Below are 27146 nucleotides of genomic sequence, written 5' to 3'. Positions count from 1 at the left end.
TTCGAGGCGACCGCTGCTTCGAATCGAATAACGAAGCCAACCCCGGTCTTCGCGCCGGAATAATAAGGACTCCATTCTCTCGAGATCGAGAAAATCGATCCCACCCTATCGCGTCCATCGCGCATTATTGCCGCCGCCTGTTTCCGACAATCCACCCGTCCTCTCCACCCCTTTGACCGACGCTCGATCCTGGCCACGCTCGGTCAGACCCTCTCACCGATGGGTGTTGCCTCCGCCTCTGTTCACGACGATGTCGGTGCCTTCTGGTTACCCTCCGACACCCCGTGAACTCGAAAAGACACCGAACGGGATCGAGAGAAAAGGAGAGAGGAGCCTACGATGAAATTACCCTCTCGGTCGGGCCGAGATCTACGAAATTGTCCGTTTCTTTCGGGAAAAAGAACACGGCTACGATTTCATTTATCACTTTGACGGAACCCGGCTCGGATAGGGCCGGAGAAACTAAACGTGGAAAGTTTCCTCGTAACTGCTCGCAAGTTTGCCGCGTTTCCGTGGCTCTGCGGGGAGCCGAACAAATCGGAGAACTCTCGCGGAACGGTGAATGTAATATCGATACTCGTAACATTATCGACGGTAATTCGAGTGCGTATTTTCGTCGATGAGAAATCGAACGATTCGCGATTTATTAACCGCGAATTAAAAGCTGGTACGCGTGCTGGGGAGGATAACGCGAGAAATTATAATATTTTCTTCGCGACGAAGAGAACGTTATCAAAACTTTTCGTTGATGTGAAGTACAGTACGAATAACGAAAAGCACCCTTGTTACGAAACATTTTATCACGTTTTATCGATGATACGATAGAGAAGAAGCGTTGATGTAAAGTAAAGGGTGTTTCGTGGAGCTGCGAGAGCGGAACGTTTAAACGAGGCGAAGAAATGATTAAAAATATCAAGGGTGTCCCGGACACGATTAGAATATAAAATTTACATTGTTCGTACAACGCGAGGTGAGATTCAAGAAGGAAGAGACGATTCCACGAGTACAGGGGGAAGATCATTGTCGTCGGAAATAATATTAATTCAATTGCGCTTGAATATTTTATATCGTTGAATGTTAAATATATTCGGTTAATAAGAGTAGTTTCGAAAGAGGAGGCACTTAAACGGGGTTTAAATAAAATCGTTGCTCCTCGATACGATCTCGAGTTTTCCAATTATGTATTTCTTCGCACGTATCTATACTCTAAGAGGGCAGAGACGGGGTAATATATTTGCGATGTACAAGTTAATGGTATTTATTCTCTCTCGCGGTATCGACTGGGCGGAATGTTTGTTTCGCGTGTCCCCGCACTCGTTCGTATTCTCTCTCTCAATTTCGAGGATTAACGATGACCCGGACTCGCCATCCGCGGATTAAAGCAGACGTCACGCCGTTAATCGGTATTTCTTTTTTTTTTTTTTGTATATATATATATATGTATATATATCCTCTATAAACGAAAGATTATACCAGATAATAACCCGCCGCAAATGAAAATCAATTTCCGTCGGTCGTGCCATGGACGAAGATCCCCGCGGTCTCCCGGGGCTCGATGTACGTGACCCAATATGTCGGGTCAGGCTTAGAAACGGCTCCTCTCGCTCTCATTAAGTCAACCCAATATGCACGCAATCTATCCATTCGTTTATCGCACGTGAGCTTCTCCGATATCTCCGCGAGGAAATTGCGTAGTTTCGGTGTCCAAAAACGAAATCGGCTACGAGGTACACCGTGGACTAAAATTGGCGGTACGAGTGAGGTTGGAGAGATACCGTAATGAACAAACGGAGTAAGGAAAGTACGGATGTTTTCGAGGAAATCGCGTTTGAAATCTAGCGCGACTAATCGATGTCTGGCGTTGCGCATTGAAAATGCGTTAGTAGGTAAACATCGATGGTAAACAGTCTATATCCGTAACGTGTGGACCGTTACCTTATGGATTTTCGGATGCATTTTTCTCGAGAACGAAGCTTTCGATGCGGTTTCGATATTCCACGTTCTCGCGTCACTTCGACCGATAGAATCCACCCGACCACGAATTTTGACCCACGTTGTACAAGGATACCTTGGAGAACGCGCGACACCGACACGAATCGCGCGCGTCTTCTCGTTACAAGCGTTCCGAAAACTTGAAACTCGTTAAATGTATTAATAGAAAGAGACCCTCCTCGAATCGTAGTCATTAAGGTTTCATTTTTCTGGGTTAATGAGGATCGGAGGTAGACGCTTCGGCGATAGGTTCGATCGATCCTAAATTGTGTTCGGGCTACGACCACCTACATTTTCAGTGGACCAATTTACCCCGAGTGGTACACACGGGGGGTTTCGAGGAGGTGCTCGAATTTTGACGAATCACTCGAGGGAGCAGCATAATCGAGGGACGAAAGATCGAGGCAATAATTGGGAAATTTTCCAGGGATAACGACACACGCAATCGCGTATTAGACGCTTCCCGGAGAAGTTACGAAGCATCCGCACACGTGTGAGTGGCCGATAAAAATATCACGAATCTCGTATTTCTCCCGGGCGGAGATAACTTTATTGCGGCGATACCGTGATTGTTACGGCTCTCATATTTTCACAGGGCGAACCGCGGCGTACCTGTAGATTCGGTTGTTCAGTTTCAGCCGGAAATTCCTTCTGGTCGTAAAAGCTCCGCGTTCGGGGAGGCGGATCGACGACGAGTGAAGGGTAAAAGTCAAAGGAACCTTTGTACCGTACGGTTATATTCAACGATTAGAACAATAACAACAACAGCGTCGACAACAAAGATAATCCACGAGTAACGAAACGCCGCGCGAGCGGTAATTTCGATCTTCTTTGGAAATATTTAATAATTGTGACAAAGACGGCCCATACGAATGCGCTTTCCGTGTAATTAGGGGAATATTCCAATTTCCTTTGTCGCCGGTTCGTTGTTAATAATGTCCGTATCCACCGTGAGATCCCCCGGAACCGCCCCCGTGTCCTCCGTGTTCCCCGTAAGTACCACCCTCGTGGTTGTTGCCGTTGGAATTGTGCACGTAAGCAAAAAATCCACCGTGAGGATCGGCGTGGTACTTGACGACTCTCACGTTGCCGCCTGGTTCCTTCACGGTGTACTCGCCGACCACGTTCTTGCCTGAAAAAGTTCCGGTTAACTCGAATCGCGAGATTCGTGTCATTGTCGTGTCGCGTCATTCGACCCCCACCGCACCGTCGAACGTCCACGCCCCGCTGGTTCGAGTGGGGCGCGACCCTGAGCGGCCAATACATTCTGCCTCTACGTTTCACCGACTCCACGGTTCCCGAACGAACGAAATGACCGAGAAACGGCGGAAAGAAAGTCGGAGATGCGCATTTCCGATTCTACGGCTTCGCGGTGGCTGCAAATTAGAAATAAAATTTTCATCGTCGTCTGCTCCGAAAATGAGAGAAACGTCATTGGAGAGAGCTCGAGAACTCGGTCGAATTCGGAGAGGTCGGAGGGCTTCGTTCACGGATGCGATCGAGCTCCTTTACGATTCGGTTTCGGCGTAGGTGGTTTCGTTTTCCAGATTATCTCCTTTCCGGCCGGTACCGCTTACAACGAAACACTCGGCGCATAAAACGTGCGCATGATCTTGCCAGCACGAGAGAAATATAATATATCGACCTGTTGCGGCGGAATTTATTTGCATCTGTAATTTACTTTCTTCCGCTACAAGGTTCCTGCAGGTGGACGATAAGCGGTGCACCCTTATTACCGGCGAACGAGGAACTGGCCGAGATTTACGTCGCGAGGTAAAAAATGATAAGCGTTTCTTAGTAAGTCGATCGACTCACCGTCCCTGTGCTCCTTCTGGCCGTGTTGGTCACCGGTGTGACGGTCCTCGACACCGTACGAGAACTCGTACTTGGGGTGAGCCACGTAGTTGACGGTGTGGTGTCCGTGTTTGTCGCTCAGGGAGACCTCTTCCCCGGGCCCTTCCACGGGACCGTGGAAATGAGCGAAACTGTGAGCGTGGCCCGCCGATCCGCTTTCCACCGCCACGAGGACGACCACGGAAGCTAAAAGAAACTGTCGACGGAAACGAATGAAAGGAAAACGTTCTCAGAGTGTCGCTTCGTTCCGTGCCTACCTTGATTACCATATTGCCGGTGTTCACGATCGAGTGATACCTCGCCACACGTTCGTACGAGTTTATATACCGGCGTTTCTCGTTTTTGGCAATCGGAATTTCGTACTCCGACGCTGTTATCCAACGCGGAGGCAACGAAACGCAAGACACCCGCGAAAAAAAAGTAACGGTTACGAAGCACTGGACGTTCTCTGTATAAAGTATGACAATTTTTTCGACAGTTCTCAACATAACGACGCAAACCTTCCACGCACGTGGACCGAACGTTTCAACGGAACGATCGTTGATTCCGCTCCATTGATCCTCGACACGGAAGCCGTTTTTGCGATAAACCGGCTGTTTGTTATTCACCGATCGCAAAAAGCGATTCGACGAAATATGTACACAACGCTGATGCTTCATTGGTAAATCAAACACAACGGCGGGCAAGTTTCTACCTGCTTTCGATAGCACCGATTATATTCGTTTAATTCGGGGTGAAACGGACGCAGCCGCGATTCGTTTGTAGGTCCGTGCTCGAGGTACACCGAATTCGTACATCTCGTTCGGGAATTTCGAGACCCCCTCCCCCTGGGAAAATTGGGTATTTTAACGCAGACCGAGCCTCGAGCGGCGGAATTTTCCGAGGTGACGTTTTTTTCCACTATGGGAAAATAAACAGAGCAGACTCGCGTACTCTGCTGGACACGGAACGAAACTCGTTCGAGTATTTTGGCCGTTGGGCATTTTCACGCGCCCCAAGTCTTGCGCGATCGAATTGTTCCGGGGTGCCATTTTTTCCCATCACGGGGAAGTAAACGCAACGGCCACGCTCGAGGTACGATAAATTCGTTTCTCATTGGTGTGCTTCGACCCCACGGAAAATTTGAAATTTTCACGCGCTCGAAGACTCGTCCGATCGAATTTTCCAGGGGGGGACGACAATGTTTTTTTCCAACCGTGGGAAAGCAAACACGACAAACCCCGCGCGTAACTTGTACCATTTGCGCGATCACGGGCCGAATCCTGGTTCCGGCGGTGGTGCGGGTAACGTTTTCAAAGAGCCTTTTAAAGGCTTCGAACTTTCCATGAGGGCTTTCCAAGTACCCAAACACTTTTCAAGCGGGTCCCCTAAGTAAGTAGCTGGAACCCGGCGTCGACGTTTTACCTCGCGTAACTTTAAGTCAACGTTTAATCAGGTCTGAAATTGTCAAAGTGGGACGAAAGTTTACCACCCCTCGTCCCCCACCCTCCCGGAAGTTTTCACTTATACATTCTCCCCTGCCGCCGCTCGAGAATGAAAAGTTTCGTTTTTAAAAAGCGTTGTAATTAATTACGCCCCGGGTGAAATTTCGTTCGCGTTATCGGAGAAGATATTTTTCCATCGCGGGGAGGGGAAGTTGGTTTCGAGGTTGCTCGCGGAAAGATCGTTTCTTCACCGAAGAGGGAACGTTTCCACGGAATATTCGGGAAAAAAAGCTGCGTTCGTTCGTCGTGGTGCGCGCGGGCGCACGCTGCGAAATTATAATTAGCTTAATCTCGACCGGGGGCCACGATAACGTTATTAAAATAACGAGGGACCGTGTAATGTACTTAATTAAATAAGTGCATTCGTTCCGAACGAGCCTCGAGGCAAGAGGCGGAGGACGTGGGGCTAGATATCCTCCTCCCTCCCTTCCCCCACTCCGAGGGATAACCAATGGGAAGTCCAGGTCGGACCGAGTCGGGACTCCCGACTTTCTCGGAGCGTATTTTCCCTCTTTCTCTCTTTCTTTCTCTCTCTCTCTCTCTCTGTTTCTCTGTGTCTCTCTCTCTCTTTCGCTGGCTGGCTCGCTCGCTCTTGTGGTAGAGAAAAAGGTTGTTTCGCGCAGCCGACTCTCGGTAATCCATCCGTTTACTTCGGCGAACGACTGTATCGATCCGCGCGGCGCGTTGCAGCGCGCATTCGTACACGCGGAACGGATATGCGTCATTTGTGCGTGAGCAAACAGAACGGTGGCAGCAGGGGTCGCGACGTGCTCGAGGTTCGCGGCCGTTTATTGAAATATTTACGTCGCAATTAGATGGCCGCAAATACGCAGACAATTCGTAAGCATTCGCGATTGTTCCCGGTTCGGAGCGGAGCGGAGCGTTATTCTTGAATTAATTCAACCGCCGCGACATTGCACGCGCGACGGCTGTCGCGCTCGATGAAAACAATTCGTCGAGATACCCGGGCCCAGTAATTGTTATTGCCCCGATTGTTCGCGACGAGTCGCGAGCACGGCCCTACCTTGACTGCGACAAAATACGGTTCTGTAAATTGTGTCTCGAGGAACGATACGAATTACCCGAGCCCTTAAAGTCGAAAAAGATTTCGTCGTTGCAACGGAAGATAGGGGTGACTCCGATATGCTAATTACTTGGACGAGTCGCCTCTGAGTCGACGAGAGTCGTCGATACGAGAACAACGTGCCAGAACCGCGGAAACTAAAACCCGTGACCTCGTGGAAATTGCAAGAATATCGCGTGCAACGTCGAGATTTCTTTTCCGCCACCGATAAACGCTCGTAACGCGTACGATGTCTCTCCCTTCCGCTCGAGCGAAGCCCCCGCGTAATTAGTTTGTAATTTTATTCGCACCTTTGGCGCTCTCCTTGGAATTTCTCCCTCTCGAGCGTTCCGTTTCAATTCCCCAGCCCTTCGGTCTTAATTTCCCTGGCCGTGTAAATTCTCGTCGCACGATTGTCGGATTCGATTGGTTGTAAGATCGTCGCGGCCCCAGTCAACAGGGAGAATCCCCAATAGAACCGGCGAACCGTGAAATGCGACAGGAGCCGACTATCTATGCAAGGAGCTGCCAAGTGCCACTTAAAGACCGTGGACTTGATTGAAAATGAAACTAAAAAAATTCTCGATCTCGTTCCAGAGAAGATATTTGTAACGAAACTGTGTACAGATACATCGACCGAGCCGATTTTCTTTTATCGATGTCAAAAGTGTTACCGCGAATTGTTTGGGGGTTGAGCGAAACAAAAGTATCAAGACCTACGCGTTGTAAAGGTTCGCGCGGTCCCGAGCGTCGAGCGTACAACGAGATGTTACCTCATTTCGTGGAATCGCGTCGTTCTTACGGCCCGAAGACGCTATTTGTACCGTCTTTAATATTATCGCGCCACGGTGGAACTCGTCGCGTCTTCAAAGAGTTAGTTCCTGGCTAATTAATTCCGAGAAATATTTTCTTCGGAGACACGGCGGATATGGGTCTCGCGAGACGAAGAAGAAACATATAAACGTCACGCATAGTTCGTTTTAATTACTCGGTTCCTCGGAGACGAGGAAACACTCGGTGTATCTTTGTTGGCCCAGCCCTCAAAGGAAGCCTCCAGCTTCCGAGGAAGTTGGCGTCTGTACCTCAGACGGCGAACCGTGTCTACTCAATATCATCCACTGCGCAAACTTGCTAGAAATTGTCGAAGCGTATGCGCAATGCAATTACTGGCGATGGAAATTGGTAGCGGAATTGACGGAGGAATGGGTCAGTAACGAGACTGGGGTGGCGATCTCTTTACGGCCCCCGATCTTGGTTCTTGCTACCCCTGCGACGCGGTTGTAACCACTTCGAACATTGAATTTCCTCGGGATCGTCTCGCGATCGGTGTACTCCTTGCTCGAATTTGTCCATCGTTCCTCGTCGAAATAATCGTCGAGCAAGTGCGATCGCCAAGGTGTATTGATACAATATCGATTTATCGGTTTTATTTATTTCGTGCTCGATATTCCACAAAGTGACAACAACGGTGGCGTCTCCGCTCGTCGCGGAACTACCACTCGGAAACAAGAAAAGTGACTACGCGACAACAAAAACAACAACGAGAACAACGGAGAGAAATATATATTCTTATCGTAACTAAATAATCGGGTTCCTCGTGTGCGTCCCTCATTTGTGTTTGTGGCCACCGTAAGTGCCCCCTGAGTGGTCGTTTCCACCGTAATTGTGAACCTCCGCGAAGAATCCGCCGTGAGGATCCGCGTGATACTTGACGACCCTTACGTTGCCGCCTGGCTCGTGTAGGTGGTACTCTCCCTCGACTTCTTTCCCTGTAATTCGCGTCAGAATCCGCGATTAACGTCACCGTCCAAGGTTCACCGTGTTCGAGTTCGCCTAACATCCGCGGGAAACGTTTCGACGTTTCCGCGAGATGCGTCGAGAAAAGATCGCGGGGCTCGCGTGCTGGAAACTCCCGGTTCTAATTAAGAGCAAGGCCGACCGTCCAATTAGTTCGAGATTCTAATTAAGAGTCTCGACATCGAGTCTCGGTACACTTTCTCGGGTGTTTAATCGATGCTCGCTCTGGATGTTTTACCGTCGCGGTGTTCGTGTTGTCCATGGGAGTCCTTGGTGTGGCTGTCGTCGACCCCGTAGGAGAACTTGTACTTGGGGTGAGCCTTGAAATCGTGCTGATGATGGCCGTGCTTGTCTTTCCAGCTGACCTCCTCGTGGTGGCCTACCACCGGTCCGTGGAAGTGCTGGAAAGAGTGCGCGTGTCCACCTCCGTGTCCACCCCCGTGTCCACCCCCGTGACCACCTCCGTGGCCATCGCCACCACCGTAACCACCGCCGTGTCCGCCAGTTTCCGCTACGCTCGCGTCTTCGCCATCTGGAATCGATGCTTTGACTAACGAAGCACAGTTTCCCCACCCCCACCGAATACCTACCATCGTGATAAGACTTTGGATACGCGTGAACAGCCGCGATCGATATCAGGCCGAGAACGATAAGTCTCTGAGAACAGAAAGCGAGGATAGAAACGTCACGTTCGTAAATTGTGGACGTTCGGAGTAACGCGAAAATTAATCGCGCGAATTGAAAGCACCGATGGAAATTCGAATCGCGCGAGGTGCCGCCATTATTCTTCGGTGGGAACAAGGGTGCTACGCGGAGACACTTTTCGCGTAAAGATCTCGGAAACACCCCTTACCGTTACTTTACGGTCACGACTTTACGATACTGGTTCGTTTCAACGAACGAAATCGAAACGATCGATTTGGAAAAGCTTCGTTCCTTTCCAGGCGGAATTTAAAAATTTCCAGCGATACCTTCACCCTTTTGGTTCTCGATGGTTCGCGATTTACCTCCGCGAGCGCCATATTTACTCCCTGGGAAGAACGTCGACGGACTGTTTACTCCATCGCGGAAATATCTCGTTTTATAGGAGCGATCGAGCTGTGAAAGAACGGTCCCGTTTTAGGACGTTAATTTTGTTTGTCACACCTTGTCGAGCGATCACCGAGTTCGAGCGAGAGGCGAACGATCGGTTTTTTAATGGGCGTCGTTATGACTCTGGTTTTCGTCACAGCCGGACACGGGCCCGTGGTCGATGTCGCGGCATGACGTAAAAGCTTGGGCAAAAATCAATTGCAAAATGTCCGTCGAGGCGAGACACAACGGAGGCTTCCTGTTTCGACGTCTCTTTTTCGAAGAGCTATGACAGCGGAGTGCTTCGAATTCGATTCCGACGAGTTACACGCGCGACTCCCTCGCCCTGACGATAGTCACTCGTTCCTTCCGCCATTTGGAAATTTGCGTCGGTTGATTTTCGTTACGAACGACAATTTCTAACCGAGAAAACGCTCTCAACGCCCCGACGAGTCGTTCGTTTGAATCTGTACTATTTTTAAAGATCGCGTCTTTCCGTAAATAATTCTCTTCGCAGTTTTCCGATTGTTTGAACAACTCGACGTCAAGATAGTCTCTCTTTCATTTTAAAGAGAAGTTTCTTGGCAAAGCGAACGGTAGCCATTGATTTCTTTTACGTTCATCGTACCAGCGTACGAACTGTTTCGTGCCATGGTAATATACGTACCATCAGGAACGGTGAATCCTAAAGAGAATTAAACATCTTCCAAAGAATCACGTTCTGCTCGTACATCGACAATTTGTCGAATAGATGGAAAAATGTTGACCTTGCCGAAGGGATTGCGCGAGAAAAGAACAGTGTGTTAAAAATTGACCGAATAGTTTCATAGTTGGCAAGTGAGGACACAATTACGATTGCTGGAACTTTACCGAACGAACGTAACGAGGAGAAGAACGATGAAGAGGAGTGTGCGTACGACGAGATTTACACGGGTCTCGGGCGAACTGGAATTTTAATTTCAAGTCGCACTCGTAACTATCCCGAAAGCTCCGGAAGTGGGAGGGAGATGGGGGCTACACGCGCGGACGCATTACCCGATGCTTTAGTAGTTTTAATCAGCCCCGGGAACCCGCGATAATTCCGAAATTATAGGGCTACAATTATTCCCGCGTCGGCTCCGCTCGATTCCATTAAAGAAACCGCCCTATCGTATATTCGATCGGCCAACGCAAATTGGACCGTCGTGATTAATGAGCAATAAATTGCGCGTATTCGACGATAGAGCGAACGAGTGTCAATATGTCGGCTGAATAGCCGCATCCCAGCGTGGCAATACAGTTTATTGTTGAATTTATTGCATTTCCGCGTACCGCTCGCTCGCATGATACATTCATTCCCCCGGCTGAATTGTAATCTATCGATTCGATGGAAAGTCAAATATTCTCTCCCTGTCTACCGGTCTCGCTCCCCCCTATTCAATGATTATCACCGTTATACCCCTGCCAACGGAGTAATGAAATGTTTTTGACGAATTGCCTTATGAATTATTAATAAACGTCCACGTTCGGTCGGCATTAACGTAACGTTTGTCGCGAGTAACCCGCGCGATTACGCGACCGATTACGGGCCGTTTCAAGGGCCACTCGACGAACAAACTTCTTCTTTCCCTTTCGATTTTTATTTTCGATTTTCTTCCAATTCGCCGAGTTGCCGCCGCGTTTTCTTCCCGTGCCTCGCCGAAAGTATCGGAAAAAGATTATGCACGGTTCGGCGAGTAATTGGAATAAAGTTTTTACCGGCAACGACCACGTCGAGAACCATGGAATGAATATTTTAAGACGCGTAAACGTTTCGTTAGCCTCGGGCTTCTTGCGCGATCCGGTGACAATAAAGCGTCTCGAGAGTACCGAATCGCGACGATAACCTTTCGGGCGATAAAAATATTTTCGCACCGACGGTTCTACCCATCGGTCGCCCGTACCATTTACCGAATCGAATTCAACGTTCGCGAAACTGGCATCGAATCGCGACATTCGTCGGTCGCTCGGACCGAAACTCGCATTGTTTGCATCGCGAGTTGTACGATGGGAATCCACGATTCGCTCGGGATGTCTGCGTGGAATTATCCGTGGAACTTGCAATAGAGGCCGTTACCGCTACCGAAACTAATATACACGGCTCCAGACGATTACCAGCTGCGTAATAGGAACGGAATAATTACGACACCGGCGTGAATTACGACATCGCGAGCCAGTTGGGTAATCTTGGCTCGTCGAGCTGTGAAAAGTTTGGAAACCGATCGCTGTCGGCCGCAACAAACTGGACAAGAAGAAAAACACTCACGCTCGTGATCGCTGGTTTACACACGTTGTATTAATTACAAAACTGTACACATTCGTTGAATCTTAAGGCTCCGTGCGAATCTGCCTGAAAAGGTGAACCGGGAACCGGAAAAGGAAAAGGAAAAGGTTCGAAAGGACGCGTCGCTTCGAAGATAACATTGTCGAGCATCGGAGCTCGAAGAGGAGGATTAATTAACGTCGAACGAACGAACGACGCGACTCTTAAGAAATATTACTGGCTGATAGTAACCTAACGCGATAATTGATCGTGTCTTCCGTGTAACGGTACGCTTTCTTCGTCGGTGTCTGGGTGGAACGAGGGAGCTCATCGACAGAAGAGCCTCGATTTAGCCGCCATGTCGTAGGAGCCACGTGGACAGGGCGATGTGAGCGCGGGTATTAACGAGCTCTGAACCGAGTGAGTCGAGACAGGAGCCGTCCACGTCCCCTCGGATGACACCACACCTGATTCCACGTCCGACCTGCAAACCCATCGTCTCGGTTTTATTCGAAGCGAGTCGAGCCGAGGTGACCGTACTTTTTCGAACGAAGATCGGGACGATCGATCCTCGAGGAGACGGAGAAAAAGGAGAAAGGACGATTACGCGAACCATATACCCGTGGATAGAAACGAACGTTCCTTTGGTTTCGCTCGAGGGAGGAATTTTTGAACGTTTAACCGAAAATTTGCTATCGAGAGGACAAAGTCGATGATTTATAGTTGTCCGCGCTGCGAATCTTCTCGAGGAGATCAAATGCTACTCGCGGGAAAAAGTATTCTTTCAGTTGGAACACTGGTAGGGGAAAGGGGAAAATTTGCAAGAAAATTTTAACGGAGACGTTTCATCGTAGAGGACGACAATCGGGAGGTTTGGTCACCTTACGTAGACACTAGACCGTATATCCGTTACTCGTGTCCATTGTACTCACGGGAGAAGGAAAAGTCGGTCCTGGAAAAAATGTTCACTCGTCGATCAACTTTCGTAGCCACTGGTATTCTTTCTTTCCCGTTATTACTTCGGTAAAGTCAAAGGAATTATAATCGCATTACCCGCCAACTGGAAACATTCTACACGAGAGGAACGCGATCCCTCCCCGTTAACGGGGAATCTGTTACAACTGCGATGGTACGCGAAACGATAAAAATCCTTTCGTAACGCGGTGACTAGTGTTCCTCGCGCACGGAATTCGTTTCCTTTGGAAAGAATACCAGTGGCTGGCTATTATCGCCCGCGACGATGGATCGTCGCGATGAAACGATAACGAGCTCCGAACGCGATTCCAATTACAGATGCAAAGTACCCCCCGGCCGCGAGTTACCATCTTTAACCCGTGAGATACCGTTTTGAGGAGCCTTACGTCTTGAGAACGGGCGAGCTATAAAGAATAAGAGGATTCACTGGCGGCAGTTTAAGCAGAACGACGTCGATCCCGGAGGACTGCAGCTCGCTCTTCAACGCCTCCGCGGCCCCCTCCACGGCCTTCCTCGAGGCGCTGTACGCCACCAGCCCGGTTCCAGCTTTGGTCCCGTAGCTCTTCGCCGAATCCCCGAAAAGAACGTTGCGACCTTCGAACGCAAAGCTTCTTTGCAACGAACCGTAACCTCCATCCGGTCGAGACCCAAGTATCGTAACCGTACCACGCTCGCGACAAATTGAATACAAGTCGCGCGGAACTTTACCGAGGATTTCCGCGATTAGAGACCGGGGATAAGTATCCGAAGCTGCTTCGAGAATCCCACTTTTCTCCCGTTAAATACCCCGTCTTCGAGAAGGGGTGTTCAAAGAGCCGAAAGAAGACGGAAGGTGTCTTCCCCAATAGGGAAGAGAAACGTACCGAATATACTCGGAGTATATTGATCAGAAAAGTGATCCAAAGATTTAAAAACGAAAGAGTAACTATCGCGCGTATAAAACGAAATATTTAAACGTCGTCTTTACGATAGAGGAGAATGGAAACTTCTTTTCTACGAAACGATAGTTTCTTCGAAAATCACCGTGAAAAAAACGTTCTCGTATCAACGACGAACGCGTTTCGCCCCGTTTTTCGCGAAAAATACAAGGTGTCCCAGTACTTATGGTCAATGGTGTGCGCTCGTAACTTCTCTCGTTATTGTTCGCGCGCAGTCTTTCCCCGTAGGTAGTTCCCACGTGCTACGGGACACCGTGTGTATCCGATAAGGTCGCGTCGCGAGCGTACGGTTACGAGTATCCATCCCCTAATTTCGTGGCAACGGACCTCTTTTCGCGCGCAACAACGGAGCGAACAGTCTGGCGGTCCTAAGAGGGGCGATCACGTTGTGTCGCAACATGGATTCCCACGCAGAGCTCGGCTGCCACTCTATAATGCCGGGAAGAGCCAAGCCGCCGGTGTGCACAACTGCCCAGAGACCTGTAATTAAGTAAAGTTCAAACTTCGAAGGTGTACTTTAAGCGGGGCCCGGTTTCGTACGGCAGACGCGGCGAAGATGGAAGTAAGTTCACCTAGCTCGGAATTTGCGGGAAATCGGGGACGCAGCGGAACTTCGCGAACGCGTCGTTAAAGCCGTATTAATGTTCCGCTGAGCGGGAGTCGCTTCAACACCAGGAGTGGGGGGACAGAGAGGGAAACGTTGCGCGGAGTGAGTGGGGGAGACCGTGGTGGGATCCAAGTGGGGGGAAAAAAGTTTCTATTAAACGGTGTCGGAAGTAATTTATAGCGGAGCGTCGACGGGTAACACGATTGCGTTGTACCCGCAGTCGTTGGGTGATCGTCGTGCGGGGAGGGGGCAACGAAAATCGATAAAAGTAAATTCATTGGATTCGACGATCGGTTATCGGAGACCCCTCCCGCGAAATCGTTCGCTTTAAACCGAACAATTTCCAGCAGAGGCGAATTGTATTTTACATCCGCGAATCTTCGCGACCACCGCGAGGGGTCCGGGAACTCCATTCCCGAGTTCTCGTTTCTCTCGTTCGAGGGACACCCCCACCCTATCCATTTACAAAGACTGATAAAACTCTACCGGAGTATTATACCGAACCGATCCGTTGGATTCACCGCGGAGAATAATTATTGTCCCCCGTGTCCGGACACGAATTTCGCTCGCTACTTCCAGGTCACCCCGGTTCGCGGATCGCGGCGATTCGAGTCCGTGGATCGCCTAATTAACCGGTAGAAGTAATAGCCGAGCGATAGGAATCGAAACGCATCGCTCGCGAAGGATCCTATTGACCGACGAGAACGCGGAAAGTCTCTGAAACGAAGCTTGAATATCGCGCGATAGCTAATTAACGTCCCCCGTGGAATAACGCGGTTTTTTGTTAGGTAGCTAGTCATTCATTCGATAGCCAACGGACAGCCGAGGGTCCGTGGAAAGGAATATACAGGGTGACTCGTTGCTCGACCGATTCTCCCGCGCGGAATCTACACCTGAAACTGACTCGAGAACAAGATCGAACGAAACGTAGACTCGTACGAACTTTTTTTTATCGTTTTCGTGCGTAGAATCTGTCCCCGAAGCGGTTCCCAAGTGCCACGGGACACCCTGTGTTAAACGAGATCATGGAAATCTAACGAACGAACTCCCTATAAATCGAAAACAACAGTTTGTACGTTTGTACGAACTTTTCTTCTTGGTTTCGTGCGCAGAATTTATCGTCGTGGTGGTTTCCACGTGCTACGAGACACCCTGTACATAGCGAGGCTACCGTAGAAACTGTAGAGGCACGGTACGCATTCCTCGTTTCGTTGAAAAGGACACGAACGTCCTATAAAATCTTCTATCAAACCGCGTAAGTATACTGTGGATTTTATCTATTCATCGCGTACGATAATATAGAAAACATGAATATGTAAAATCTGTATAGAATATATTTCGCAAATTAATGTAATATTAATATTCAATTTTATATAAATTCATATATTCGAGATACGTTCAGCGTGTTTTCGCATACACCATCGACGCGTAAAATCCACAGTCCACGTATCGTGGATCATCGAGAATTTTCCTTCAAAATACACGGTGAACCAGACTCGATTTTTTCCCTAGCTAACAAAATAGTGGATAAAAAAAATCGAAAGCTATCCAAGTTCCTGCGCGCTATCGATCGCGATATAAAAAAAATATCAATTCCTCCAACGGTTACGAAAAAAATTGAATCGAGTCGGACCACCCTGTATATATCTCAAATATGTACTCCGCGATATATTGCTTTCGCCAACTATACTCGTTAAATTCTCTGCGGTATTTTCCCGCGGGATCGGGTTCGAGGAAAACGTGAAATTCGCGCAACGTCCCTTCCAGAATGTTCACCGGCAAAGTTCCGGGCCCTACGTTCCAAAAGCTTAACCGATTTAGTGTCACGTAGCGCGACCACGACGTTCAGATTTCGTGTCGAAAAATGTCCATGGCTTCTGGTCGCCATTCTCGATCGACGATGCGTTTCAATTCGGTTATACCGTTTCCCTTAATCTCTCCTAATCGTCTCTTAAATTAACCGTTCGAGTACCAAAAGACGCTCCAAAAATGCCATCGCGTAAATTAGCATTTCCAACAACACTTATCGAAACATACTCCTTCGAGTAATCGCGTTATCTGTTACCGATATCGAACTCTCTTCCTGAACATCGAACGCGACGAGATCCATCTCCGATCGAAGTTCGCGCTAAACGTCGCGCCGCGAGAGATCTCTGAAGTTTTATCACGATCCGTGACTACTCGGTTTTGAAAACGAGTCCGACAGGGAACGTGGTTAAAGTCCGAATTCCGTTCCACGGTAGAGCCCTGGGATTATTTACAGCCTGGGTGCATGAAAACGAAGGGAACCGGACGGGGGGTCACCGGAGCGTGTTCAATCTTCGCCGTTCGAGCCGCGTTAAATCGACAATTGCTTGCCGTCCTCGCCGGCCGGAAGTTTTGCTCTAACTGCGTCCAAACAAGCGCGTAAACTGTCCTCCCTGGTCGGGTCCAGCTCCAATGGCACGATTTGGCCGCGAGCACGTACTTCCGGATCCTGCGGATTGCCTCGACCGGCGTCCCCTGGATCGTCCTCCCGTTCCCTCTGTTGCTCCATCGCTCGCAGGATCTTGATCGATGGCGAGTTGCCGGAGGGATCCAGCAGACCGGCGAACACCTGTGGACACCGAACGTTAACGTGTCGCGATATTGATTTCGTCGCTGGATTACAACCACGCGACATCTTTTGTCCTGTAATTTACCCTGGCCAGAAATTGCACGCCGCCCGAGGGGATCCCGTTAAATGGAACATTGCCCTAGAAATGATTCCGCGTACGCGTACAATGCTCGACTGCAGGATCGGTAGCCCGACTTATCGATACAAATGCCAATCAATGGAAACCGTCGGTTACTCGCTATCGATTCTACGCTAATTTGTTTCGCCTTTGCGAATTAAAGCCTCGTTATCGAGATATCGACCCCTTTGCTCTCGGCTGTCTACGATGAGCCTGGATCGTCTCCTTTAACGTGTCCAGGATGTACTTGACGATTTCCGATGCTGTATCGTTTCACTCGAAGCGATTTTTCTATCGGTTTCGTAAAAAAGTGTAGCGCGATCGTTGGAAGGTGATCCGAGATAGACGTTCGAGTGCAAAAATGTTAATTCTCGAAGCGTCGCGGTACTCGAGAGCTCTGAATCGAAGTTACTCGAAAACATCGATAACCCGTACGCAACTCGGGATACGTCGCGAAAAATACAGTAAACGGGAACGTCCCGACGTGGGCCGCGCGATATCGACGCGGGGGAGGATATTAAATTTCGTAAAATATCGAGTTTCTCGAGAGTCGGTAATGGGACTCGAAGAACCGGTGCTATTCATTTGCGACGATGAAACTTTAATCACCGCCTCGATGTTAACTCGATTGATAAATCGATACGTCGGGGAACGGACTACGGACAATGTGCCGCGGTTACACCGATGGTAACTCCTCGAAAGAGTAACGCGAATTCTCGTCAACGAAACCCTCGTAACGAAATTGTCGAATTATTGCCCGGGTAGGCAGGAGTCGTGGATAATTTCGACAACGGTTTGAAAGTTTGCGGGGTTCGTCGATTCCGATGACCTTGAAATTTCTTATCCAACTCGCGAACTCGTCGAGAAGCCATCCCCTCGTGGATTCCGGGACACGCCATAAAAGTTCGTCCAACTGTCCCGACTTAATCCGATCTAACTTCATCTGTCCTCGAATTACCGGAATACAGAACGATTAGGTCGGATTCGGTTGGTCTTCATCGGGGGGGATGGTGCATTTCTCGACAACTCTCTCGTGGACCGTCGACGAGACGTCCCTCGGAAATAAGATTTCCGATTATCCGACGTGCTCCGTGACAATCGGAACACGATCCACACCAACGAGGCTGTTTTCGCGCGCAACCAGGAAACGGAAGAGAATCGTTGGTAACGTGTACAGTAGAAGGAAGTCGTTGGAATTACCTTGTAACCGACTTCGTAGAGCGCAAGGGCGATCTGCAAACCCACGCAAGTGTCGCAGCTGGTAACGAGCACGTGACGTTTGTTACGAGACTCGTACTCGTCGTTGGCGTTCCTCGATTGCCGCATTAGATAGGCCAACAGGGCGGCGACGATCGAACAGAGAGCCAATATTTGTAGGGCCAAAATGGCCCCGGTCTCAGCGTCCATTCTCCTCTGCGATATTCAATCTGCGCGGCAGAAGTTACATCTCAATTAAACAGCAATTCGAACCGGGCCACGCGCGGGCCCTTCTGCTTCCGCAATGCGCCGGAATAGTTTCTCATCGTCCGTTATGGCGCGCCAACGCCGTTAAATTTCGCAGCGGAGTTTCGCATCGTGCCGGCACACGCTCCTAGATCTCACCGGTGCACGGACATCCTTCCAAAGATACTGCTAACTGTCCTCGCTACGCCGGACGATTCAACGACAAATACCGCGACGAAAATTACGTTCCGGGCACTACGCGCTGGATTAATTTGTTTTCGCTATTGCTGGTCCGCTTTAATCGTTTCCACCGCGAAGGACCGTAAGTTTTGGTCGGAACACGTAAACGCTCGCGCGATTCCACCGATCCAACGGTCTCGTCGTTTCCACGGTCCCGTGACCGTGGAACTCCCCGGTTAACCCTTTGACTACGGAGATGAAAGCACCAACGGTGCACGAGACCAAGCGGTTACCGGTTTCACCTTGGCTCGAGGAATATTCTTCCGCTCGCGAAACGCACTATTTTCTACGGAGGGTAATCGAACAATCGATGTTTAAAGAGAACGTTGCGTTCGCCGTGGTAACGTGGCCAACAACTGCAAAGATGATTCCCGGCTCAAGGAGAATACACCGAGCAAGGGGAATGTGGATGTTCGACTAAAACATCTGACCCAATACGAGTCGGAATTTCTGCTACGGTTCAACTTCTCGAATTCGCCCATTAAGACTAACTTACCGTGTTCTGCACCGAGAACGCACTACGAAGGTATGTACAAAGTGATTCGTATATCGCTCGAAGGTTAGGTTAGCGACTGCACTTTGCCTTTGTACCGAGTGCCTTCATTTTACTTTCACGCGTCAATTTCTTTTTAACGTATACGATTATTTCTCTTTTCGAGGGTACACAATTTTCCTGTACCAAAGTATTATTTTTATTTTTACTTATTTTCTTCTAGAACTATTATTTGGGAAATTTCACTGATACTTTCTCGAGAAGAGTTTTATTAGACCGTAATATATGGATCGCTCTGTAGTTGTTCTCCGTAAATGACCGTTCAATTCCAAAAAAACAAATGCCTGCACGCGCACACACCTATCGCAACCAAAGGGTTAAACGCCTCGTAAGTCCCTCCACGCTAGCCCCATAACCATCGGTTGAAATGCTTTCGATGGGTGCACGCAATCCGTATAAATCCACCGCGAAACGTAATTCTGTGCACGAATGCCGTTGACAGCCGATCAATCAATAATGATGCCATAAGGCATAGTATATTCAACTGCGACCAGAAACGATGGAATTGCCGCGAAATAGTCGAACGGTGCGGCGATACAACAAATCAAGCATCTTTACGCGTATTGTCGACGATTCGTGTTACTCCCTCTCTTTGATGGAGAATCGCGGTTTGCATCGACGTGTTCATCGATTACGTATCGGAGAATCGTGTTCCATTCGCGAGCCATAAATCCGTCGAATCTCTAAGACGCTCGTACGCGAAATTCCCACCCTCGTGGTGCACTTTAACGCGATATATTTCTTCAAATGAAAATAATGTTCGCTCGCTTCGATGTGTAAAAAGAAACGAATTACGTAAAATTGTTTCCCACTCGTTACACCCTATTAACGCGAGTAATATCGCTATTTCGAAAACTCCAAAGGACTTGACCGAATTTATTTCGCCTTTCGGGAAGTTCATGTTCGTACTCCAGTTTGTAATTGAACCCTTTGACAGAGGTGTGCGCGCGTACGCTCCTCCCCGACATTTTTTGAAAATTAAATCAGAAACGTTTTTGATAAAAGTTTCCTTTGTTGTATCGCGCCACCCTCTGAACCTTTCCATTTCGATGTAACAGCAGAATGCGCATTGCCATTCGAAAACTCTTTAAACGCCGAAACGCGAGCCGTTCTCCCACTAAAAATTCGAATCGAAATACAGGGCGGATCACTCGACGCGATCGGCATAATTTTTTTCGTCATTAACGGTAGAAGCAACATTTTTTTTTAATACACTTTTTTTGGTACGAATAAAATCTTCGGGACGACGACGTTTGATTTTTCGTAACTCTTTGACCATATTTTCAGAATTCCCTTTTTCATTTTACGTAAAAAATATAACTTGTTTTTCAGCTCGTCCGAATATTGAACTCTCCCTCTAGTGTTCGAACATTCGAATTATATTCGTTAAATATTCGACTGGAACGTTCGTAGATTTAAAATGGAGAAGTTAAATGATTCACTTGTTTTGTACGCGAGCTTCGAATGGCCATAAAAAATTGTAAAAGAAAGTGGTTTTCACCGGGAGTGCAACCTTGGTCGAAGTCCTCGATTCATCGAGGAAGGCCCCGGCAACGTATCGCGATTTATCCGCATTTTCTCCAAGCGGAATCTCGATTCGCGAGTGGAAGTCGATCGCAGCTCGGCTCGATTCGATTGCCCGTAACGTTCACGGTACGATCGCGGAGGCACCGGCGGAACGCATCGCGGATTCCGTTTTTCCCGCGAAAAGTGAAGGGCGTTGGAAAGGTTTTTGCTCGTCGAAGTGATTCGCCTTTCTAAAATGTATCTGGAGTCAGCGAGGCGTGGCTCGAAGCCGCTCCTGTTTCTCCGCGGCTGCCGGTCGCCGATTTATCGTCGCGAATTTGCTTCTCGGATTTTCAAAAACGTACACACGTATCCGGAACCCAAATTTCCCGTACCTTTTCGCCCGCGGTGGTTCTCCGTAAACCGATCTTTCGTAAATGCTCACGAAATCGTCGAACGAACGTGTTCCGCGTTAATAACGTACGAGTGCCGCGTTTTCGACCATGGAATTAATATCAATGTTTTTTTAATTCCGTTAAAGGCAACCCGTAACGGAAATTTATATCGAATTGTGCTCCACGGGGTCGTTAGCGGATACCGATCAATGTATAGCTTATGTTTGACAAATGAATAAATAAATATAAAAAATAGGACGTAATCCGCAACCGAATGCGGCCATCGACGGTGAAAATCGCGCGCACCGCCGATTTAATAGCCCGGATCACGTTTCCGTTAATGCGTCGAATCGATTAGCCAGATGGGAGGCGTTTCAACCGGCACAAAGAGGCATTTTTCGCCCACAGAATATTCCCTATCGAGGTGGATAAGCGCTTTCGTCGAAACCGAGCGAATCGTCGAAAACTATCGAACCGTCGATCGACGCGTACCTCGGACGCGTAACGAATCGACCAACGATTCGACGAGCGAACTCATCGAGAGACGTTCTCGTCGCTGATCGTTTCACGATTTTCTACACGACGAAAGGAAATGCTTCGAATTAACGCGACGCGTGTATTTTTCGTACCTTTCTATTTACACCGGACGCGCCCCGAGGCGTTCCGTGTTATCCTTTGCGTTTACTCGAATTACCGGGTAGAAACCAGAAATCTTCGATACTCGTCGTACCGTGTTGCGTTACAGCTTGAAAAAGAAAAAAATTTTTCTGCGCGAAGAAATTTCGATGCGTGAAAAGTTTCGCGCGTAAAGAATTTCAGAGCGTGAACGAACTCTCGCGCAAAGTTCAAAAGTATCGGAGTTTACCGATAAAGAGCTTTCGAGACGGTGGGCAGGCGACTCCCGTGTAGCTTTTGCTTTTCATAGATTCGCGTACTCGGGCATTCGGTCACGGGACAACGAATCGATGGCATATTTTTCCGCGGTACGGCCGTAAAAGTTTCGCGTTTCGATTATGAACCGATCAAACGAAACACATACGGCGGGAGGACTCGTTGGTAAAAACGAGGGCCGACGATTCAGGCATCCCGGTATGCCGGTTTCGGTGATGGGCTCCGATTTCGAACGGAATTCGAGATTTCACGCGGTCGGGACGAATTATTCGACGTAGGTCCGTTGGGGGTGCGCGTGACAAATTACGTTTTTGTCATCTGAGAGCCAACACGAATACCGCGTTACCGGAATTAATACGTTTCCGTGCTTCCATCCGTGGCCCAGTCGATTACCGGCCCGGTGTTCACTAACACTCGCGCGTTCGAGCTATCGAAAGTCTAGCCGATGTTCGCGTTTCGTACACCAATATACGGAGCAACAGCTTTTCGTTGCATCGAACGAGATCTCGAACAATTTCTCGCGATCGTTGATAATGTACAAAATCGGTAACGATAATTGAATTCGATTCCCTGGGATCGAAGGTGAGATTGTTCGTTTGTTCGTCGAAAATATTTTGATATTTGTATCGCGGAAAAAGAAGAGAAGAAATAATTGCGAAATGAAAGCCAGTGACGGGCTTTGAACTACCCAGAAACGAATTCAGCTACGCGGTAATCATCGGGGCGGGAATTTTTTTCGAAAAATGCTCCATTCGTTCGAAACGAAAAATTAAAGGTCGTCCACTCCCTCTCCGGTTGGCACACGCGCGACAAACTTTTCAATGTGTGCGAGCCCGTACGCCCGCAGGCAGAACGCGCAATGGAAACCCAGGTACGCACAAGCGAACGAGTATGCGGCTCGGTTGCGTGCCAAATCATCGCGGTTAACTTTCTCTGGAATGCAGGCACGGAAAGAAACCAACTTGAAAGACAGGTGCCACGAAATTATGGAAGCTTATCCGAGATCTCGCGAACCAGCCGCGGTCGTTTTTCTGTAATAAGAATCTCGGGTGAAAACGCCCGGCGCGGTTTCGTTTTTCAACGAATCTCCTTTTCTTCCACTAATTATCGCCCGAGTTGCTAAACTATTAAACTAATTAGTCTCCGGCTATATTATTTCATTACTTTATCGAAAGTGCGGCGCTGTTCGGTTTCGACGGACACCGAGAAACTTTGTTTCGTAAACTGTATACATCGTTCGTAACGTCGCGAGTATCGCCGATGGATAAATACGAACTCCTATAAATTACTCGGTGTTTTCCTCCCAGTATTTACACGGGCGCGAAGATGATTCTTCGCGATGATAAACGCGCCCCGGTATAAGAAGGAACGGAACCTACTGGATATCGTTAATACCGATACGTCCGGGCAATTTCGTTGGAGCGAAACGGAGTAAAAGGCGAGCGTTGACATTTATTTGCAATCCGGTCCGCTCCGTAAATCCGTAAAAAGACTTCCCCTCGATATTGTTCGTTGAGATCTCTCTCCGCTGCGAAATAAATACGTCGCTTCGCGTCCCCTTGCCGCGACCTTGGAGAATAGTCCCCGAAAAAAGGGGAGCAAAAACCGCGACAGGAATATCCCGTAGAATGGGGGCTTCGAAACGGGACGGAGAACGCTTCGCTATCTCCTCGATCGGACGCCAAGCGGAATCGCGATGCCATGCTAATAAGCGGCTATGTCATCTCTATTAATCGCCGTGAGGCGTGCACCGGCTGGAATGCTGGAAGTTACACGGATTACGCGCGCGTATGCGATCACGGGGCCCCGAACACGAACGTGCGCGCGCATCGGTGAGCGAGTGTCGTCGGTCAAGAGGGGCCCGGGCCCGACCCCCCCCCTTCTCGTTTCGCGCGCGCACCGGTATGCTCGATGCACGGACGAGTCACGTTTTGCGCCCGCATTATCGAATACGCGGCGGTTTACAAGCTCGTGCTAAATTCGATCAAGAATGTGGAAATATCGACTAAGGGCGGTGGGAAGGGCCGCGTACTCCTCGCGATGTAAAATCTTGGCGAACAATTTCGCGACCTCGCTTTATTAACCGACGGAAATCCGACTAAGGTGATACCAACGAGAATTATGCCGCGAATGCACGAGGCGAGCGGAATTTTCAACGCACGCGTTTCCGATCGCGAAACGAACACCGACATTGTCGCGTTCGCCAAGAGAAATCGATGAAATGCGCGCGTATAGATTCGCGCGCGAACAGTCCACGGGGAATCGTAGTCGCGGAAAAGTAAAAGTTTCGATATTTGAGAAACGAGCTCCGCGAATCCCCGCGTCCCACCGTCGTACGAAATTTAATACTTTTCGTAATCGATATTTCCGAAAGAGGTCGTTCATTATCCTACGAAGGGAAATTTCTCTTCACGGCGCGAACTTCGATCCGAAACAGTGGACCCGTCATTTTTCCGCGGGAAAGCTACGAGTATTTTGCAACGCGATGAAATTACAATCTCGGATCGTGGTTTTCCACGAACGAATATAAAAATATCTGCGCGGCTCGCAACGATACGAGAAACTGTACCAGGAAAAAATACTCGAAGTGGCAAAAATTGGGCGAGATCTCTCGAGGTCGAACTCAGCGAGATTCGAAAGTGGACTTTTCAAGCCGAACGACGTAAAATATTTTCATCGCTCGGAGATCGCGGATCAAAACGAAGATTCGACCGCCCAGTTACGGCCATTTCGATGAAATCACCGTTTGCAACACGAAGACGATACTTTCCGTAGCGTACCTGGCTTCTAATAACGCGTCTCTTTAAAATTCCTCGCGATTCTCACCGCGTGAGTTACACGGCCGTTAAATGGACGTACGCATCAAAGTCCAATTAAATGCACGACTCTCCCGTCGCACCGGGCGATTAAAACGGCCATTGTTTCCGTTGGACGTGACGGAAAAACCGTGTTATGCAAAAATGTTTCTCGTCGTGGATTACGAAGAAAAAAGAAAAGAAAAATAAAAGAAAAGAAAAGAACAAAATGGCCATTTCGGGCAATGTCCTCTCTGCTCGACGAGGTTCCCGCTATTTTTACGTGGGTGCCCGGCTAGGGAATTGACCGAGGCCGCGTTCGAATCGAAGAACGTTCGAAGAGAGGGGGAAGGCCAGCAGATTTAACGGAGTTCTCTGGGCAACCAGGCGGCTCTTTTCTCTATAATCGCGCGAATTATTCGCCCAGCGACCGGCGCGTATACGCGAGCAGAGGCGCCGACGGTTGCTCGGTATCTGGATACATCCGATTCCGGGCAAACGCGCAACGGTACTCGCTCGGTGACCGCGAGTGACCGACTGGAAAAGATAAACACCGCCCCCTCGATTGTTGCTTACGTAACATTCATTCGCGACGCGTGTTTTTCTTTCGTGACGCAACCGCGCGTACACCTGTCGCTCGATAATTGCAGCCCGCGTTCGCGCGCGCGCGAATCCCCGTGCGCGCCCTTTTGTCGTTGCGCAACGAGCGAGAAACGAGAAAAGGGCGCTCGCGCGGGGACAAAGTAAAACACGAAAGTGGAATTAGATTACCCGAGTGTGCAAGACACCGAGGCGGGATTGCGCAACGAGCGTCGGCCAGAACTCGATTTTACAGCTTCGCACCCCGAATCGGGTGTCTCGTTCACGGATTGCCGGCCACGGGCGGCGATAATACGATACGCGCTTAGAAAGTTTCGGCCCGAGCACTTTTCCCGCCGCTGGCTGCGGCCCGGGGAACGCTCGAGAACGACACGCTCGTCCAGGAATGCGAATCGCGAGCGGATTACGTGCCCATTGTGGTCTCTACCGAGCCGATGGAATCCGACGCGTTGGTTAAAAAAATTAAAACCCTCCGAGGACTGCCCTTTGGATATTTCGTTCCACGGTGTAAAATCGTGCCCGATCGAAGCTTTCTCGCGAACGAAAGTACCCGGCCTCCTGTTGCACGAACGATTCCTTTGTTTCGATTAGTTGTTAAGCGAGGATCGTCGCTTCCGCTTCGAAGGCTTCGATTATCGTTGCTGGCGAACCGTGTCAACCGAACGCGGACTCCTAGCTGGGAAACGTCGTTCCACGGGCGAACATTTTTTTCTTTGTTTCTTTTTTTTTTTTTGCGGAAAGTAAAACTCTCCATCGCCCCGACTTTCGAAAAGGACGGTGGTTAATCGCGAATCGGACACAATGTTTCCCAACTCGTTGGAAATCGTTCTCGCGATGATCATCGTTTAATGTATTCACGACTAAGCGTGCAATTTTTGTTCTTTCCCGCGTCACGCGCCACTCGCTCTCTTAACTCGTGCTCTACTTCACACTTAATTAACTTATCAGTCCATTGCGGCTACGGGGAACGATGCGCGCGACGTTTATCGCGAGTTCGTTATCGATGGGTCGTTTTCGCGATGGTTTCGCGCGAGTCGTTAACGCCTAGGCGAATCGATCGACGAACTTGGACGCAACCGCGATATCGGATTTTGACACTTTCTCGAGCGCAGTTACCTCCAAAACCCGAACTCGTTCTTTTCTTTTGACACTTTCATTTTTGCGTCGCGATCTCGATTTTTACACGAGGGTAACGCACTTCCGATGACACTTCCAGCCGTGAGGATCGTCGAATTTCGGCGCAATTTGAACGTTTCTTGCCCGGTTAACAGGAGGACGGTTGCTCGTCGAGGGACGATTTCGAGATCGAGCGGTACCAGGTACCCGACAGCTAGTCGTTACTCACCGGAATTTGACCGTAGAAACTGGAGGGCGTCGGGTTCAATCGGTTACGGCACTTTGGTATTCGTCGGTGGTCCGTTCGGCGAGAAAATTCGGTGCACAGGAAAGCGGCACAAAGCGAGAAAACGGTGGTTTTACGAGCACTCGAAAGTCGCAGCGAGCGGCAGGCCGCGACGCGTGTTTCTACGGCACAACTGGCTTTCGAGAATTCCCGCTTGGAATGCCCACGAGGACGAACGGTATAAGATGCTTCGACGCTGGCTGCCTCGACAAATGGAAAAGGCACGGTCGAGGCATCTTCGCCGCGCCTACAATTACGTGCTCGTGTGTCTATCCCTCATCGACGCTCCTCGGCTATCCTCGACGTGCTCCGCGCACGGAGACGCTTATTCTTTCAAGAATCCGAGCGTTTAACGCGCCTCGAATCAGAAATCTTGGTCAACCGGACCGCGAGATCGACCGGTGATAAAAATCTTTACGGTAAAAGCGTGAACAAATTGTTAATGTATACGCGTACCAGTTTCACCAGTAAAAGTGCATCGCCTCTTAAATTAACGATACTTTTACTAATACTAAATGCGCAAGTTTACATTCAGTAAAAGTGTG

The 27146-nt window shown here is 49.2% G+C and overlaps 1 protein-coding gene across 1 annotated transcript; it reads right to left on the bottom strand.

The window, feature by feature from the left end:
• Positions 1–11553: 11553 nt before the first annotated feature.
• On the bottom strand, positions 11554–26818 carry LOC143149023 (uncharacterized). Its single transcript, XM_076315996.1, has 6 exons — positions 26545–26818; positions 17977–18203; positions 16421–16658; positions 13783–13935; positions 12904–13111; positions 11554–12026 (listed from the first exon to the last, which is right to left on the bottom strand). The coding sequence occupies exons 2-6, from the start codon at positions 18181–18183 to the stop codon at positions 11870–11872; spliced, it is 963 nt and encodes a 320-aa protein (XP_076172111.1). The 5' UTR covers positions 18184–18203; positions 26545–26818; the 3' UTR covers positions 11554–11869.
• Positions 26819–27146: the final 328 nt, after the last annotated feature.

This window comes from Ptiloglossa arizonensis, chromosome 7 (assembly GCF_051014685.1).
Source record: "Ptiloglossa arizonensis isolate GNS036 chromosome 7, iyPtiAriz1_principal, whole genome shotgun sequence".
Taxonomy (NCBI): Eukaryota; Metazoa; Arthropoda; class Insecta; order Hymenoptera; family Colletidae; genus Ptiloglossa; species Ptiloglossa arizonensis.
This window is presented reverse-complemented; position numbering and strand designations above follow the sequence as displayed.